The 17971-nt window shown below is 45.5% G+C and overlaps 3 protein-coding genes across 7 annotated transcripts in view; 1 reads left to right on the top strand and 2 right to left on the bottom strand.

Moving 5' to 3' along the window:
- Window positions 1-1979, bottom strand: part of NCBP1 (nuclear cap binding protein subunit 1) — a 34182-nt gene extending 32203 nt beyond the window's left edge. The window contains exons 1-3 of the mRNA XM_061342734.1: window positions 1871-1979; window positions 1624-1709; window positions 716-816 (exon numbers count right to left, since the gene is read on the bottom strand). Coding sequence (XP_061198718.1) covers window positions 716-816; window positions 1624-1709; window positions 1871-1904 — 221 coding nt within the window. The 5' untranslated portion in view covers window positions 1905-1979. The remainder of the gene's footprint in view (window positions 1-715; window positions 817-1623; window positions 1710-1870) is intronic.
- A 174-nt stretch (window positions 1980-2153) lies between these two features.
- Window positions 2154-17351, top strand: TSTD2 (thiosulfate sulfurtransferase like domain containing 2). Of its 3 annotated transcripts, none has more exons than XM_061342740.1 (9): window positions 2154-2264; window positions 2390-2691; window positions 4566-4674; window positions 6792-6917; window positions 7951-8056; window positions 9507-9625; window positions 10255-10413; window positions 11402-11540; window positions 12808-17351. In XM_061342740.1, exons 1-9 carry the CDS (start codon window positions 2175-2177, stop codon window positions 13065-13067), a joined length of 1410 nt encoding a protein of 469 aa, XP_061198724.1. In that variant the 5' UTR covers window positions 2154-2174; the 3' UTR covers window positions 13068-17351. The 3 variants fall into 3 exon arrangements, with proteins under 3 accessions (XP_061198724.1, XP_061198721.1, XP_061198722.1); XM_061342737.1 differs by having other exon boundaries at window positions 12284-12944; XM_061342738.1 differs by having other exon boundaries at window positions 11402-11555; window positions 12808-12941.
- TMOD1 (tropomodulin 1) overlaps window positions 16266-17971 on the bottom strand; it is a 37908-nt gene continuing 36202 nt past the window's right edge. For all 3 annotated transcript variants that reach the window (XM_061342743.1, XM_061342741.1, XM_061342742.1), the window contains exon 10: window positions 16266-17770. In XM_061342743.1, coding sequence (XP_061198727.1) covers window positions 17706-17770 — 65 coding nt within the window. In that variant the 3' untranslated portion in view covers window positions 16266-17705. The remainder of the gene's footprint in view (window positions 17771-17971) is intronic.

The raw sequence follows: 17971 nt of genomic DNA, 5'->3' as shown, positions 1-17971 counted from the left end.
TGTAACCCCATACTATTTGTGTTACATTAAACATTGCTACAAAATAGATTTAAAGAATGTGCAAAACCATGGCACAGGACAGGGCTGGAACACTCTCCCTCTTCACCACACCACTTCTTCACACCTCTCGTCCCTACTGCCTGCACAATCCCTCCCTCAGACACCGCTCAGTGACCCAGACACAGGGCACCTCTGCTCCTGCACTTTGCTAGGGAGGAAGGAAAGCTGTCAGCTGCCAGAGCCTGCTTTCAGATCTTTGTGTTCCCAGCTCCCCTCCCTGAGCCAGTGGGCTCATAAGACAAGATCATCTCCATGCCAGAGAAGAGGAACAGGCAAGGAATATAGCACAGGCAAGACTAAGTAAGTGTTAGCAGCAATAGCTTTGGTGTTCTTATGCATCTCATTGGGAAACAGGATATTGCCCAGCACCACTGCACTCTCACTGTTACTGAAGAGCAGCTCTAAATTTCTTCTACCTGCTTTGAGCCTTTGTATACATTTCAAGTCAAAATGATGCAAAGAAGTATTTTCTTCAATTACATCTGCTACGTAATAAACCTTTTTCCTCTCTTTTTTCGTCTGTAGTAAAATAAACTTTACCCTATAATAACCCTCAGGAACTAAAGCCATTCCTGGCATTTAAATACCTTAAACACTCAAACTTATGCACAGAACAAAAAAGCACCTCCCACATGCCCAGACCCTGCATACGTACACAGTACATAGTATTCTTAGTATCTTGCTTTTGTAATTTGGCAGATCAGCTTCCAAAACACCAGCTAGACCCTCCAAGTTGCTCTCCAATGATGAATTACTCTAAAATAATAAAATAAAAGATATTAAAACGAATTTTCATAATCCCCCAGGCAGTAAAAAACAGCCCCTGACTCTCGCGTGGAAAACAAGGGAGTTGAGCAAGAGCATCCTTTTATGTCACCTTTTTCAGAGCGACGATTCAGTTCTGTTAGCAGGTAAGAACTGTGCTGGCGTGCCGGAAAGAAGCAGCAGCCACTCCTGTGACGAGCTGCACCCGATCACCCAGCTCCCTGCGCTCCCAGCGCGCTCCCGGGATTCAAGATCTAACAATACCTTAAGGTCACCACGGTAAGGTGACCGAGACTCAATGAACGAAACAAAGCACTTCTGCCGTTTGTTTTTCAGCACTCCATCATTTTTGTCATCATGCATTTAATGCCCTTTGTACTAGCCTCAGATCCCGCCAGCGCTGGAACCGCGAAGCGCATGCAGTCTTAAGTTTAACTCCTCCATGTCTCTGGTACGCTACAAGGAGCTCCAATATACTGCAGACGCGAAACAATAACTATTCGCTGGCCGTTTATCGCTGTTCGCCAGATAACACTACGAAAGTGTCCGCTTTAACGCACATTTTTGTAAGAGTTGATAACGTTCCAACGATCTTATAACACAATTCTTTTAATTCTGGGCGGTGAGTACTTAAATCGCCCGCACGGAACAAACGGGGCGGAGGGGGGTGGGGGGTGGAAGAATACACACACAGCATGACGACTACGACACACCACCAGCCGTACCTCCGCGCCAAAATACCCACCCCAAAGCCACTTTAACTCTGCCTGCCTCTTGGCCCCTACCCAGCCCACCTACCTTCTCCCCGACCCTGCAGATGAGTGACTCGAGCCTCTCCTCGATCTCTGATGGCTCAGACGTCCTCCGCCTTTTGTGCGGCTGCCCTGCTCCAATACACCGAGCACACCATTATGGCCGGAGAGCCCCCATTCCCTGCCGCCCTCCATCCCGCCCAACAGCCCGCTCCCAAGGCGGGACGGCCCTGCCCAACCCGCGTCGCCCCCGCCGCCTCAAACGGGGCTGGCGGCACTGCGGCGGCGCTCACCATCGCTATCATCGCTGTGCCGCCGCCGCGACATGGCGGCTGGCGGGGGACGCGAGGAGACAGGACAAGCGGAGCGGAGCGGAGCGGCGCGGCGCGGGACACCACGCGCGGGCGGCTTCCAGCACGCTCCCCTCGCACCGCCCGCTTCCGGCCCACCGCCCCTCTTCTTCCGGGACCAGGGCCGCGCGGCGGTGCGCGCGCTAGGCCGCGGGACTTCCGGGGGGGTTGGGGCGGTGCGAACCAGAAAGTTCGCGGGCGGCTCCCGTCCGGCGGGGTACCGCCTCCCCCCTCTCCCGAGGCGGAGATGGTGCCGCTCGAGGCCCCGGCGGTCGGCTCCGCCGCTCCGCCCGACGGCGCTGCCGCCAGGAAGCAGCGCGCGTTCGCCCGCAGGAAGGTGGGTCATCCCCCGTGGGACACGCGGGGCCGGGGCTGGGGCCGTGGCGGCGGCGGCGGCGGCGGCGGCGGGGAGGTGTCGGGCAGAGCTGTTAACCGGCGCTTTCCGCTTGCGGTGCGTTCCAGGCGTTCTCCCTGTTCGTCAAAGCGAAGGAGGTGCCGGTCGCAGCCCGGTGTGCCGCCGGCGGAGAGGGCGTGCAGTGGTGGTGCTGTCGGCAGGGCTTTGAGGAGCTGTCTGGTATTCACCGGCATGTGGCTCTGCAGCATGGCGGGGACGTCGGGCAGGAATCAGCGGCTGAAGGGAGCCCCGCGGACCCCGCGGACCCCGCGGCCAGGGTGGACGGGACACAGGTGCACTGCCGGGGAGCGCCCGAGATCGCCTGGGCGCTGCCAGACACCAGCCACGTTGGCCACGATGATCTGACGAGGTAAAAAAGACCTCCGCCGTTTGGAGTCGGGTACGGCCGGTAGCGGGATATTGCGCTGCTTACGCTTTAAAATCAGAGCGTCAGTCGCAGAATCAGCTAGGTTGGCAAAGAGCTGTAAGGTGATCGAGTTAAACCCGGGACTGCTGAGACCACCACTAAACCATGTCACTGAGGGCCTCATCTACACGAGTTTGAAGCACTTCCAGGCACGGTGACTCCACCACTTACTTCCCCGGGCAGCCTGTGCCAATACCCGATTCCCTGTCTGTGAAGAGGTTGTTCTTAATCTCCAATCTAAACCTCTTGTGGTGCAGCTTGAGGTTGTTGCCTCTTGTTCTGTCGCTTGTTACCTGGGAGAACAGTCCCCATCTCACTACAACCTCCTTTCAGGCAGCTGTAGAGACCTTTATGTGATCTTCTGCCAGAACTACCTTTTACAAAGTTCAGTTTGAGTCTTCCCTGATACTCCTTTAGATCAGCATATGTTCTGGCTACATTCCTGAGATACTTCTTTAGATGAGCAGGTGTAGGTGACTCTAGGAGTCGCTTGGCTTATTTGAATTCATTTCACACCTGCTGTCCGGGATTCAGCTGTAACAGTAATTTTTCTCCTTCCTAGTAGGTGGCACAGTGCTTTGGCTTCAATCTGAGAATAATGCTGATAGCATGCAGGTGTTCTGGTTTCTGTTAAGTGGTGGTTACTCTGACCGAGGACTTTTCAGTCTCATGCTCTGCCAGTGAGGAGGAGCAGAAAAAGCCAGGAGGGAGCCTTGACACAAGCTAACCAAAGGGCTATTCCATACCACAGCACATCATGCCCAGTATATAAACTGGGGGGAGTCACCCAGAAGGGCAGATCGCTGCTCTGGTTGGGCTGGGGATCAGTCGGTGGGTGGTGAGCAATTGTACTGTGTATCCATCACTTGTGTTTATTGTTTTTTTGTTGTATTTTTTTTCTTTCCCGTTTTATATTCTCTCCCCTTGTTATTTCCCTTAGTAGTAGTAGCAGTCGTAGTTTTGTATTATACTTTAGCTACTGGACTGTTCTTATCTCAACCTGTGGAGTTTACATTCTTTTGATTCTCATCCACATCCCACCTGGGCTAGGGGGGTATAGGGGAACAGGGAAGGGAGTGGCAGCGTGGTGCTGAGTTACCAGCTGGGCTTAAACCACAACCAACTACTCAGTCCTGTACAAAACATACAAATTACTGCTGTGCTCATAAAGAAGTAGATACACTGTATTTTTCTTTTCATGGGAAATGGGTAAAGGCAGGAACTTCAGAGGAATGAGTTACCAGAGCCATATCATCCCCTATTCTTACAGCAGACTTGTGCAGGTTACTTGATGGCTTAGGGTCTATCGATAAGGAAGGACCATAACAGAAAAGAGCAGAATTGCAGGTCCCTCACCGAAGTGCTTTCAGAGCTCATTTGTTACTTACAAGCAGGTTCACAACGATGTTTCTGACTGTGAGAGAATTCAGTTTGTGCTGCTCAGAATCATGAGCTCTAAAAGTTTTGAGGTTTTAAAGCCAGGTAGTGCAAGCGCTTAAATTGTCAGTTGCAAGTTGGACAAATTAAGCATTTAATGGGACACTTGTGAACACAGAAGACAAGCAGTTCTTGTGTCCTGTGTTGAGAGAAACTTGAGTAGGCCACTGGCCGTGATGACTTAATTTTGTAACCAGTCCCAGAATCAAACCCAGCAGAACTAATTCCTCTGATGTTTACATAGTGCTTTTTCTCCTTCTGTCTGCTAGAAGAAAACTGTTTGGGTTTTTTTTAATGGTTACTGCTAATAGTATATTTTTGTGGTTTTCAACACTAACATCCTTTTTTCTATTTGTTCATCTTTGCCATGCTGTGGACAGCAAGGTGGGAGAAGTACTTCTGTACTACTGTTACTGTGAGGTGAAGAATCCAGAGGAACTCTGTGCTTGGCAAAAGGCTCTGTGCCAGCATCTGCATCTCACTGGAAAGGTAAGGTTTTAAGCAACAGTTATGTTCTTATTAAAGAAACATCTTTGCAGAGTGCAGGGCAGTGTGATGTGGAGAGCAAAGTATTTGCAGGAGAAGGTGTTGGTCTGTTAGGATCCATTAAGAAAGGCACTGAGGCTATGTAAAGTATAATTTAAGATTATGCTATTATTTATTTAAGAGCTAGTGCTACAGAGATAAAGTAGTACACACAGTCTTACTGTGTCTAGCCCTGGGGTGCCCAACACAAGAGGGACATGGACCTGTAAGAGCAATCCCAAAGGGGACCATGAAGATGATCAGGGGACTGAAGCACGTCTCCTGTGGAGACAGGCTGAGAGAGTTGGGCTTGTTGAGCCTAGAGAAGAGAAGGCTCCAGGGACACCTTAGAGCAGCTTCCAGTGTCTGTAGGGGCCTGCAAGAAATCTGGAGAGGGATTTTTTACAAAAGCTTGTAGTGACAGAACAAGGGGAAATGGCTTTAAACTGACAGGGGAGATTTAGATGAGGTGTTAGGAAAAAATTCTTCCCTGTGAGGCTGGTGAGGCCCCGGCACAGGCTGCCCAGAGAAGCTGTGGCTGCCCCATCCCTGGCAGTGTTCAGGGCCAGGTTGGACGGGGCTTAGAGCAACCTGGCCTAGTGGAAGGTGCCCCTGCCTGTGGCAGGAGGGTTGGAACTGGATGAGCTTTTAACAACGCAAATAATTCTATGATTCTGTGATCCCTTTTGATGCTGGGAGCCCCAGGTTGTGCAGCACTGAGTGAACCTCTGATCCACATCCAGGACATCGTGCAGGCCTCTCCTTGCAATTGTTATCCCATTTCCATAGTTCAAACTGTCAGACTTACTTTTTAAACATCATTTGTACTGTGAAAACAGGAAGGACATACACAAGAGAATGTCTTGATGCACTTTCAGATAAAAGCAAGGGCACACAGGTGGCATAATCACCACTGTATCAACAGGGAGATGTGTGCATATGTCTTTGTTAGGATTATTGGGCTGGGTTTGTCCTGTGGCTTAAGGATATGTGCAGCACAGTGCAGCCTGAAGGTCAAGCTGAAGGTGCAGTGCCATACAGCACAAGTCTGGGCTGGCTGTGACTAACTGTTGTGTGTATCAATAGCTCCTCAGTGCGTCTTCCAGTCAGAATTGCTACACCAAGCTGTAATCCGTATTCTCAGGAACAAGAGAAAATCAGCTGACACCTAAGACCACACTGTAGGATAGCAGTGCTCATCCCTCACAGTCTGTTCTTTTCTGGCAGACTAGTCTAAAGAAGGTAGTTGGCTCCATCTAGCTGGCATTTTGAAGATGTGTGCAAAGGTAAATTTCAGCCTCACAAGGCTGTCAGTGGAAGGGAGGATTTTTTTTCAGGGGCAACTCAAAAGCAGGAGATCAGTTTTATCTTTGACTTGTCTTCCTAAGCGGTTTTTATTCTCTACCAACAGTAGACACATACCCTGTTCTATACTAGCACAAGTCTGAGGGTGAAGTGTCTTGACTCATTCACTTCTGTATTTCTGCTCGGCTGTGTTGTCTGGTGGTTGGTATTTTTCTCATCTCCAAGACTGGTACAGCATTTGCCTGATCAACCAGTTGGTTTTTAGCTTGCCTTTTATATTCAATCTTTTTGGGTTTTTTACCACTTCGGAGTTTTTGTGCATTTTTCAGTGCAGGAGATAAAATGACTCACTGAAATTTAATATTACATGCGATATTATGCATATTCACATTTTCCTGTGAGCTGTGTGAGTCATTGGGCACAATCCTATTGTTCTTCCTGAGGCAGACCTCCAGTGGGGATTTTCATGCTGACTGCAGGATTTGCCTGTCAGCCGGTTAGCATTTAGCTGTTTATGGCACAAGCTCTTCTGGCTGTCTTAATGTGATTCTTTTGAAACAGCTCAAAAGTGATTACTAAGTTTATATTCTTGTTTTATTTACTGTCTTTTTTTATGTTCAGCTCCAGTAAAACCATCTCCCCCCCCCCCCGTAGTGTCCTTTTGGAACATACTTCTATGTCTGCCTTTTGTCACTCAGGCATATTTTCCTAATTTCACTGTGATCCCTTTTTGCTGTTACCAAGCCTTAGCGACAGCTTCTCCTCTTGCCTCCCAGGTACGAGTTGCTTCGGAAGGGATTAATGGGACAGTTGGTGGAAGCAAAGCAGCTACTAATCTCTACGTTGAAGCTATGCTTTCCCATCCTCTGTTCAAAGACATTTTGTGCCAAGAGGATTTCAAGGTACGAAAAAGTAATTCCTACATAGGCACTGTTAATGTAGGACATTTAATTTTTGATGAATAAGCACATTGCTTCACAATAGCCTTGTACTTTGATCTCCCAGCACTGATCTAAGTCTGGGGCTCCTAATATTGCTTAATTTAGGTATCTTTGCCAGTTTTCACCAGCAGTAGCAGGTAGCATGACCAGTGATAGCACCAGCTACAAGCTTTGGCAGCTATGGGTGCAGCTGCAAAGCCCCCATACAGGTGAATGAGGGAGTGTCCTTCATCTCCATCATTCTTCAACAGACATTTACTCCAGCTTGACTACCAAAACCATCACAATGTATGCTTACCTGCACAAAAGATTTCCACTATTTCCTCTTTGCCCTATTTTGAGATGCTTGCCTAGAAGCCTACTGCTTTAAGTTCTTGCGGGCCTTGGTGTACACTTAGGAGTTCATGAATTGGACGCCTTCTAGAGAAAATACACAGGCAGAGTCAAGAGTTTTGCAGTGCCTGACTGGAGGGAGAAGTGCTAACTTCTGCTTAAGCCTAAACATATGTGTATACTGCTGTCTTCAGATGGTGATGGCAGCTGTGGCTGGCACCATATGGCATTCTGGTAGGCTTTTGCTGCCTCAGCATTGTTAGGTACTGGTCTCTGGTCTTACAGCATTTTCCTTCTCCACACATTTCTATTTGCAGCATGCTCTGCAGGGGCCTTGACTGTCTTCGTGACAGTGCTTGTGACATTGTTTCTGACTAAGATCTCTCCTCCTTCCCACTCCACAGTAAGTCTGCACCTCATGCCAAATGGTGCCTGTCTCACCTGCAGTATAGCCCAAGACAGCTGTCTGCAGTCTGTGGTAGGGGTCCATTGCCTGAACCTCAGCATTTAGAATGTGGATTTCAGCAGGAGAGACATTTCTTGCCCTCAGCTACCAAGACACACTCATGTTCTAGTGAGCTTTAGAAGTTAAATGAATGGGTAATTTTAATCTTAACACCTGACAAGGTTTGGTGGATTATTTTTGTGTTTAATTTCTTAGAGCAGTGCAGGAGGAGCTCACTGCTTCACAGACCTTCGAGTTGGAGTATTCAAAGAAATTGTACCTATGGGCATTGATCCAAAGATAGTGTCTTATAAAGAAACTGGTAAGTTCATTTAATGAAAAATAAAGCCTCTCATCCAAGTGAGAGGTAAATGAAGAATAAAGTACCTTCATCAGAGACATTGCCTTCTGCAGTGGTCAGGACACTGGCCTAGGTTTTGGTTTGCCAAGCGAGCTGCCATGAAAAATGTTAGAATTAACTTTCTATTTTGTGGAAAACAGTAATAGTTTTAATATATGTCAAGCAGTTACTTCGTTTTGGGATAGGGACATACCTTGTCAGGGAGTAAGTTATCGGGCTCTTGCTAAAGGCAAGATGTAAAGTGAAACTGTGATGCTTAGGAAAGACGTTTCAATGCTTGAATATATTTGTATTTATTTTAAGCATTCTGTGGGTGCTTAGACTGCTCAGAAGTGACACCATATAAAGAGCCTCAATGCTCTTTCATTGTTACGCTGCTGTGAAAACCAAGTTGTATAGGAAGAGCTTTCCTTGGAGTCTTACAGTGGATCCATGTTCATATGTTAGGGACATAACATGTTATGGCTGACTTGACTGCTTTACTTGTGTTGGAGTTAACAGCCATGCTCCTGCCTTTCAGAGTAAAAAGGAACTTGACCTCCTGTGTCAGGTTCATGCTATCCCCCTAACACAAGCCACATTTGTTTTCTGCTACCTGTAGCCGCTTAGTATGGATTATGCTCAGTAAGATGTTACTGGGTATGCTATGAGGGCACTTACGTAGGTGGTAAGCGGGAGCACAGCAAACAGCAATTAACAGAGCAGTTTTGTCCTTTTTTCTACCAACACGTTTTGTTGGTGGTAAATTTCTACAGTATCTTTCTGTGTTTTTAACAGAGGACTATTTTTCCCCCCCTTTTTTTGGCAGTTTGTGGGATGTATGTTTAGATTTTTTTTTTTTTTCCTTTTTTCCTCTTATTTTAGAGTGGTTTATGGAGATGGTTCCCTTTACTCTGTCAGGATTTGGTGGGTGAGGTTTTTTGGTTTTCAGTAGGTTGGGAGTTTTAAGTCTAAGCATCCTGATAGCTGAGAAACTTTAATACATTGTTATGGAAATTTTCTATTTTTATCAACAGGGTTTCTTTAAAAAAATTGCATTTCTGTATGCTTCTGTGCCTCCAAATGTAATGAAAGATGAGCAAAGGGAAGGGAGACATTTTTCACTCTTGCAACTGTAAGAGTTGCCAAGGGGATGTAACAAAGATCATAAAGACAAGCGCCTGTCTGCTGCTGCTTCTGTAATGTGGAGCAATGTTGTGTTTTCTTTCATTTGCCAATAGGAAGCCAAAGATGGATATACTTGGCTTGTTGAGTTGGGATGAAAAGCCTGTGAACTGTCATAGAAAATTTTGTTTGGAAATCTGAGGAGAATCTGTATCAGCTAGATCGTACATAACTGTTTTGTAGTTCAGCTTCTCACATCCTTTTCTCTTCCTTCCTTCCTCCCCCTTTTTCTTTTCCTTTTTTTAAGGAATCCATTTATCCCCTCAGGAATTTCATAAAGAAGTTGAACATTATTTGTCTCAGGCCAGTCTAGGACAAAGCGATACCATCTTGCTGGACTGTAGGAACTTCTATGAAAGTAAAATAGTAAGTGTTGTTTGCCTGCTTCTTGCAGTGTGTTACAGGGGCTGGTGAGAAGCATTTCACATTGTGGGGGTGCAACCTTACTGGATTCCAGATTGACTGTAATATGTGCAAAGTTCAGTTCAGTAATGAATATTTGATACAAACAGCAGAGGACCTGCTCAGCAACTCATTACAGAGATTGCCTGGCTAAGGGCTTACACAGCTTGGGGCTGGAAGAAGACAAAGCAGTATATACAGCATGAGCAGTGAATACCATATAGTTTGAACTAAAAGTAGAATAACATGTAAGGATGTTTCCCAGCATTTTTGTCTTGTCCCGCATGTCAAAAAGAATAGGGGCATCCTGCTCTCGCACCCACCAACCTTCTTGCAGTGTTGTGGCTTATCCTCTCTCTGACAGTTCTGCTCTGCTTAGCACCCTCTTTTATGTTTGAATGAGGAGACATGCTGTCCCTGGAATCCTTTTAGAGATTCAACAGGTATTTTTATGCGTGAATGCAGCCTAAAGTACCTGCAGTGAGCCAAGTGTTGTGGCCCAAATGTTTGTTACTTCCTCTAGTTCAAGGCATAGACCTTACCATGCAAGCCTGCTTTATAACCACTCACGCGGCCATCTGTTGTTATTGCAGGGGCATTTTCAGGGCTGCCTGGCTCCAGATATCAGGAAGTTCAGCTATTTTCCCAGCTATGTAGATGAAAACCTGGAGCTTTTTAAAGACAAGCGTGTCCTGATGTACTGCACGGGAGGGATTCGTTGTGAAAGAGGCTCTGCTTATCTACGAAGCAAGGTGAGAAGCTGTTCTGCGGGCACAAGGGTCAAGTAGTTGAGACTGCTCTAAGAGCAGCTGTCTTTCGTTTTTGCTGGTAAATTCTTAATGTGCACAAACTGCTCAATGAGCAGGTGGGGAGATAAATGTCTCTGACGCACACTTGCTTCATGCTGTCTCTCAAGGACATGGGCAGCTTAATGCAGCTCAGGATAGTTTGCATGGACTAGTGTCACAGCAGTGATTGCTCTGTGAAAATAATTATGTAACCCATTTGGTGAGAAGACGTTAAGTCTGCCCTAACTATTGTAGCGGTGTTTTAGGGGAGCTTGAGAGCATTCTGCAGTGCTTCCACAAGCTCTGTCTTATGCAGTTATGCTCTGTGGTCATTACTGCACAGCTTGAGCACCTCAGAGTGGTGAAAATCAGCCAGTTAGTGCTTTTGCAGTGCTGTGGAACTAAATCCAGCACATTACATTGTTCTAATTGCGCTTTACGTCCCACTCTTCTCCTGGATCGTTCCCTCAAGGAGCAAGGGAACAGCTCCAGAGACTGTTCCAATGTTGTCCAGAGATTTAAACCTTGATTTTTTCCTTTTTTTTTTTTTTTCTTTTTTTATTCTGCTGCATCAGTATGAACTCTGAGAAATCCTGCCCCAGCTGTCAGCTTGCCATGTAAAAGCAGAATAAGTAGAGGTTCACAGAGTTTCAAAAGCATTTGATCTGTGATGCATTAAACCTCCCTCAGCTGAGGAGGTTACAGGCGTTTTTTGGACTGTAACATTACATGCAGATTTGGGTTCATGTGAACAATTCAGCATTGTGGAGCTGCCATGTAATCTCTGGTAGCACTGCCTAGAGCTGTGGGTGCATGTGGTACAGATCATCTGATGATCACTGAGAAGCTGCTGCTTTTGGTTGATCCTGGCATTTAAAGCATTTGCTCTGGGAGTGGTAGCACAGCACCAGTGACCTGTTCTTCAGCTTTTCTGCTAATATGCTTTAAACAGGCAGTGTGCAGAGAGGTTTACCAGCTGAAAGGTGGAATTCACAAATACCTGGAAGAGTTCCCAGATGGATTCTACAGGGGGAAGCTGTTCGTATTTGATGATCGTTATGCTATCTGTTCCAATGAAGATATAATCTCAGGTAGGACTAGATAATGTAAGTGTGGAAGGCGGGAAGCTATGTCAGTGGTTCCCACATTGATGTCCAGGATGGGACAGCCTGTAGTAGTAGCCTGTATGGTTTTTCTTGATACTTGCTTTCTTGTTTTAGTACTATCTCTTTTCATTATAGTTACCAACTCTATGGCTTTAACACTTAAAACAGAAATGAGAGAAAAGGGGGTCACTAAACAGAGTTCCCTAAAACTGGAGCAGTAAAAGGAAGCATCCCCTGCAGAACAGGTGCTGTAACAAGCCGTCTGCAGCAATGGAGACGTACATCAAGCACTACTACTGTTGTTACCCACTTGTTGCCCACAGTGCTGATCAGCCTGTGGTTGGCTGAGTGACTGAAGCGTTAAATAGTTCTCCTGGTGTCAGCTGTTTTCTGCTCCTCTGTTCTCTGTAATCTACTGAACATCAGCACTGATTGCCAGGCACTTCAGGATTGGGGGCACTAAGCTCTACAGCACTTTATTTTCATGTTTTAAAAGTTTCTGTACCCTGTAGAATTTCAGTGACCTCTAGTTGAAGCTGTTAAGATCTTTGCCTGGACTTCTGGCTGGGGTCGCTTTCCAGATACTGCAAATGAATTACCTGGTTTTTTTCTTCTCAGTTGCCATGTACAAGTAGATGGAATTTGCCCCAGCCCCTTTTATAAAGCAGTGCTGTTTTTCCTTTGAGTGGGTAGCTTCTTGAGCCTAACCTCCTATTCCTCCTCTGCAGTTACCATATATATCTTGAAGGTGCCTGGCTTGGTGTAGAAACAGAATGTTCTCTGCATACATCACAGCCATCCCTACGGAAAATTCAAGGGGAAGTGTTGGGGTAGGCACCTTCTTGATGGTACAGCTAAACTGGGCTGTAGCTTTCAGTGAAAGCCTTAAAACCTGTGACGTTTTGGAAGGATACTACCAGGACTGCAAATGACACCACATTTGCACAACCCATTGCTTTTAGGTGGAAGAAAGTCCCATGGCACTGCCTTCCCAAGGAGGCAACATTCCTCCATGCTGGCTTAATTACCACCAGTATATTTTTCTTGGCAACAAGGACCTTACAACAAAATCAGAAGTCTAAAAATGAGCTAGGTTCTAGAAGATCAAGCTCACGAGGAATTAAAAGCCTGGAAGACAATAGATAACTACTCAAATGAGAGTTGGCAGCCCCGTGTGCCATGTAGAACCCCCTGTAAGGGGGACAGATAGGGCAGTGTGGGTGTTAACTTATTCTTTTCCTCCTCCCTCCAGCATGCAGATATTGTGGGGAGCTGTGGGACCAGTATAAGCTTTGTTCCAGCCAGCACTGCCGGCAGCTTGTCCTGGCATGTCCGAATTGTCGCAACAAAGGTCTTACAGCCTGCTGTCCTGTTTGTCAAGATAAAGAGCTCAAATTGACTTCAAGGGCTTCAGGACAGATACTTAAGGAGGAATGTGATTGTACAAGGAGAAGGCTAAGGGTACCTATTGAAGATGTCTCGCAAAGGACGCTGGTGGCAGGAAAAAATTAAGCCATTTCATTAGCTAATCTGACACGTGTTAATGCAAAGGGCTTCAATAACCAGATTCCTGTTGCTCGGTTAGGTTTGGAAATCATGGAAATGTGTTGGCTTTGAAAGTCTTGTTCATGTGCTGCCTTTAAACTTAGAGAATGTGCTGAAACCATCCATTACTTGACCATAAATTACCAGTGTGCCCAACCCACCACTAGCACTACAGGATTCCCTTTCTTGGGTCTTGTAGTGTGGCCTCTATCATGGGAATTTTGGAGCGGAGTTTGTGTGATGGGACACAGATGTTCACAATTCAAAAGAAACTGAAAGGACGTAAGAAGAATTCCATTCTTTTCCTCCTGCATGGAGACTGATCTGTCCAGCCTCTCCATTGATCGTGCATTTGCTTCAGCAGTTAGGGTGTGAAAACAGCAGATGCTTCAGTTTGGTGTGGGTACGTGACTGGATTGGAGCTGAAGATATTTCCATGTACATGCCATCTGCCTGCCTCACTTGGTTTATACCAGTGAGAAGCAAGGAGTAGTTACACGAAGTCTGACTTGACGACTCCCGCCTAAAACTGGCTGAAGGCAGAGTAAGGATACTTCTGGTAACTGGAGCAAAGGCCCACATGTCTTGTCCCAACATACTTCTTGGGTGTGACCTGTAGGATGAGCAGCAAAAGCAACCCTCATTCCAGTGTTCTGTTTCCCCAGGAATTGTTGTATTCCTTAACTTCTCTGTACATCGAATATCCAGGGCTCAGCTCTGCTTGCATTAAAAAAAACACAACAGCTTGAAGCATGTTGGAACTGAGACACACAGAGAAGGGAGCACAGAGACTGTCAAAATACCAGCACTGTGACACTGGAAGTGATGTTGACGTGTGCATAAATGTCAGTAGCGACTATAAGGAGAATACAGGATCCCTTATTCAAGTTAAATAATTCAAGATTTGGGGAGCATCTGTGCTTTGTGATTAAGCTTTTGAAAAAACTCAGCCCGTAGAGATGTCTGCGATTCCCAGCTCCTGTGAGTGAAGAAGTTGTCTTTGAAGGGATCCACAGCACATGAGCTCAGAGTACTTGTCCACCTGCTGCTTTGTGTGCCTCATGCCGTAGAATGTACAGAAAGGTTTTATTAATAGTTTAGAAGATATGTCTGGACTAAAAAATTTCTTAGAAACTTACTGTCATTCATGGTACTGAATAGTAGTTAGTCACTAGGAAGTGAAGTCACACTGCTGGGTTTTTGGGGGGGTTTTTTACTTGCAGCTGCTTTTCAGAGCAAGAAAACAGTTTACTCAGGTTTCTGCAGTCCTTAATGACAATTAGGGCAAGGTTATTTTCATGCAGACTGTAACCTTCCCTCAGTGCTATTAATTCAGTCTCATTTGTTGGCTCGACTGGCAACTTAGAGACAGGGCATTGGTTCCATTAAAGCCATAGCAAGCATTTCTTCAGACTTCCAGTATTGTTACCATGAAATCAGTGGTTCAGCAACTGTTTTTATGACCCTTCCCTTCATGAAGCAAAGCTGAAACTTATGAATATCTCCTTTGGAGAGCTTTCCAGGATGGTATTTAATAGTAAATGTGTGCACAAGCCATATTGGAGAAGAAACTGGAAAATTCCCATCAGTAGACACCTTCAGCAGAAGTCTAAGCAGGTCCCCTTGGATCTATCTTCCTTGCCAGGCTTTGCTGGCCAGTTAACCTCTGTGTTTTCGAGGACTGGAATACTTGTGGAAAAATATGCAAACTATACATGCAGGCCTGGTCTAGAGCACTGCTGGGAGTTCCCGGCTTGCATACTGTACTCTGTTCATGTAGTAGGCTGAAAAGAACACAAGATTATAACTCAGTCTGTCAGCAAGGCTGGAACACTGTAATCTATTTGGAAGGCTGTTTGTATACCACTTGTCAGTACAGAATGGCAACAACTATATTTTATATGTAAACTCCTGTGATGATAAATAACCTTTAGTGCTTCCACTGTAATTTTTAAAGTACTGCACAAACATATTTCAACTGGTATGTTGGAGATGCTTAATTTTGCAGAAATAAATGCTGAAACCTAGCTAGCGGTCTGCCATGTGGTAGGCCTGGCTATAAGATACAATTCTGAGAGTTCCTGGCAGCTGTAGATTCTACCTCAAAGTCAGAGGGGAGCCATGGGACCTCTTCTGGTCCTTGCTGCACTAAGGCAAGGGAGGAGAATGGTTTGAGGTGTGCAGATGGAGACCCGTAAAGCCAGGTTCCCTCTGCTGCAGAGAGGGGAGAAGTGGGGTAAGAGAAATCCCTAGCTTCCCTCTTGCAAGTTAGCCCATGAGCAGCTTCTCTGTCGTGCTTCTGGATTAGTTAGTTTTGTCAGATTAATACAAATAAGAACTTGCCATGTGAAATGCTGTGTGGTGGATGTCAGGCAACTTAGGGGTAGTGCCTGAGAGAAGGCACATCAGCTCCAGGAGAGGTGAGAGTTAAGAAGCATTGGCTGTCACTGCCAGATACTGCAGTCAGCAAGATGCTTCTTTTCCCTTTTCTTGGAGAGCTCATGGCTCAGTGACCCATTTGCTCCCAAGCATCACCATTTTGTAGCTCCATCACTGCACAGCTTGATGCCTTTCACCACAAAACCTGATGCCTCTCAGCACAGCCCATCTCCGCACAGCTCTCGCATGCATTCTTCAGCAAAGCAGCTCTATAAGAATCAATCAGCTGAGGAGTCCTGCCACCTTAGTATAGGTTTGGGCTGCATGGTTAATTTAGGTGCTGCTATAGTGAAACATAGGACAAGGTTCTTGCTTTTTTTTTTTTGCCTTTTTTTTCCTTCTCAAGGGTTTTTTCACTTAGGAAAAAATGCTGTTGTAGTATCCATGTAGTGCTCCTTGCTCTGCAGATGAGTCTCCTTGAATGTCTTAGCACTGTCAGGATTTCCCAGGATAAGGTGCATTTATATTTGTTGGAAGCCCATGGAAGAGCTGAGCCTGTAGCATGCAGATCTGAGCGGACGGCTCCACTGAAACTGTGGCTTGGGTTTGATGATTTAGTTGACCGTTTTGAAGTCTTTGTAGTACATACGGAAGAAAGAGGCTGTCTGCCAGTTTATTTTCTTTTTTTTTTTTTTTCTTCTTCAATATGTTTTCAAGTATTTTTCTGTTGTATTCATTTTCTGATAGGAACTTTCAGGGTAGGGGGAAGAAGCTACAGTGAAGCACTTTATTTGACACCATGGGTGCATTTATTAAGCTTTGAAGAGCAACAAACACATTTCCCACACTGCTGAAAGTACAGTGTTGCTCTGTTTCACTGGTCAGAGCTAAATCACAGGTGGTATTTGTGCACAAGCTGTAAAGGAATCTGTGGGACTTTGCAGGGGTATGCATCAAAGGCTGCAAAACTTCACTCTTAACAGATGCGTACAGACAGATATCTAGCAAGTGAAAACATTTTCTAGGATGTGTCATCAGGCCAGGAATAAGGCTTTCGTATGGCAGTGCTTCTAACAGGAGACTCTTTCTACAGAGCAGGATCCCACCCAGGTTAATAGCAGTTTTGGATGGGATAGGGCTGGGTCCACTGCATGTCTGGGAGCTACACAAGCCTATGGGGAATTCCAGGCTAGATGGTGGGTGGTAGACTGTCTGACAGAAAGCTATCAGACTGTATGCAGTGCAAGTTCAGAATTGGGCTATTTCATTGACCAGCTTTTCTAGGGCACATTTATTGTTGCACTTATGCAGACATTAGGAATGGCAGTAAAAGAAAAATCCCCATCAGAACAAAATTTAATTAGTGGACATGGTCATCCAGACAAAACAGCAAAGAGAAAGAATGTGACTTGTTTCCAGTTGAGTATTTGGACACGCACTTTTAACATTAGGAAACTGAACGAGTAAGGATTAGATAATTAGTTTGGCCATCTCTGTGCGCTTAGGATTTGCGTCACTTCTCTAAAGGTGACTGTTTTCTTCAGGCATGGATAGGGTAGAAGACATGGATAGGATAGAAGAGTTATTAGCCAATCCTAAACCACTCAATTTTTGAGACTTTTGTTTTATAATTGGTGGCCTTAAGTTCCTTATAATTAGGGGGTGGAGAAAATGAAACATGAGGATATGCTTGAAACAGCACCTCCAACAAATCGCCTCAGCAAAGGTCAGTAAAAACCTGTAGTTCACAATTCTTTAAATTAGCCATGTTTCCAGGTAGTAGAAGTGTTTGTTAAACTAATTGTTCCTCCATAGTTGCTCGAGATCAATTTGGGGGAAGAAAAATAAAGTATTTTTTTAACACTTCTGTAATTTGTGTGGAGTAGTTGTTTCTTTCACTCATGCATACCACATCCTGACTGTGTGAAACACTGTGCAGGAAGTTCATAGAAAAATTAAGTCCGACGTTAATTAAGAATCACTTTTGCACTGGGATGTACTCAAAACTGAGACTGCATAAAATTGGCTTGAACAGTTTGAACTCTACAGAAAACATCAACAGTCCTACTGGGTAAAATCTTCAACTACAGCCACTAGTTAATTTAAACTGATTGATAGTGCATGAAACAGAACCGAGGCACCACAAATACTCTGTCAAGGCACTTATTGCCTTTAAATTTCCACAGTGTAGAACAGATCACCGGGAATGACCTCCACAGCCAGGAATTACACTCCAGTTCTGCACTTGGGAAAAATAGGCCCGTTCAACTCTGCAAGTCTTCTCTTCCTCACTGAAAAAGAAGAAGAGGAATCAGTCATGACAACGGGAAGACATGGATGGCAGGCTTGGCTTACCCACTGTGGAAAGGAGCCGAGAGACCTACTTTCTGCCAAGAAAGAAACAGGATAGCATCAGCTTCTGAATTCCTGCATTAAGCAGCAGACACAGCCTTACACAGTTTAAAATCAAGGAAGGTAAGATGAAGTTTCCA

The sequence above is a fragment of the Neopsephotus bourkii genome, unplaced genomic scaffold (genome assembly GCF_033783945.1).
Source record: "Neopsephotus bourkii isolate Nb327-2 ecotype Australia unplaced genomic scaffold, CSIRO-AGI_Nbou_v1 NB_1814, whole genome shotgun sequence".
Classification (NCBI taxonomy): Eukaryota; Metazoa; Chordata; class Aves; order Psittaciformes; family Psittacidae; genus Neopsephotus; species Neopsephotus bourkii.
Note: the sequence above shows the minus strand (reverse complement) of the source record. Positions and strands in the feature narration are given on the sequence as shown.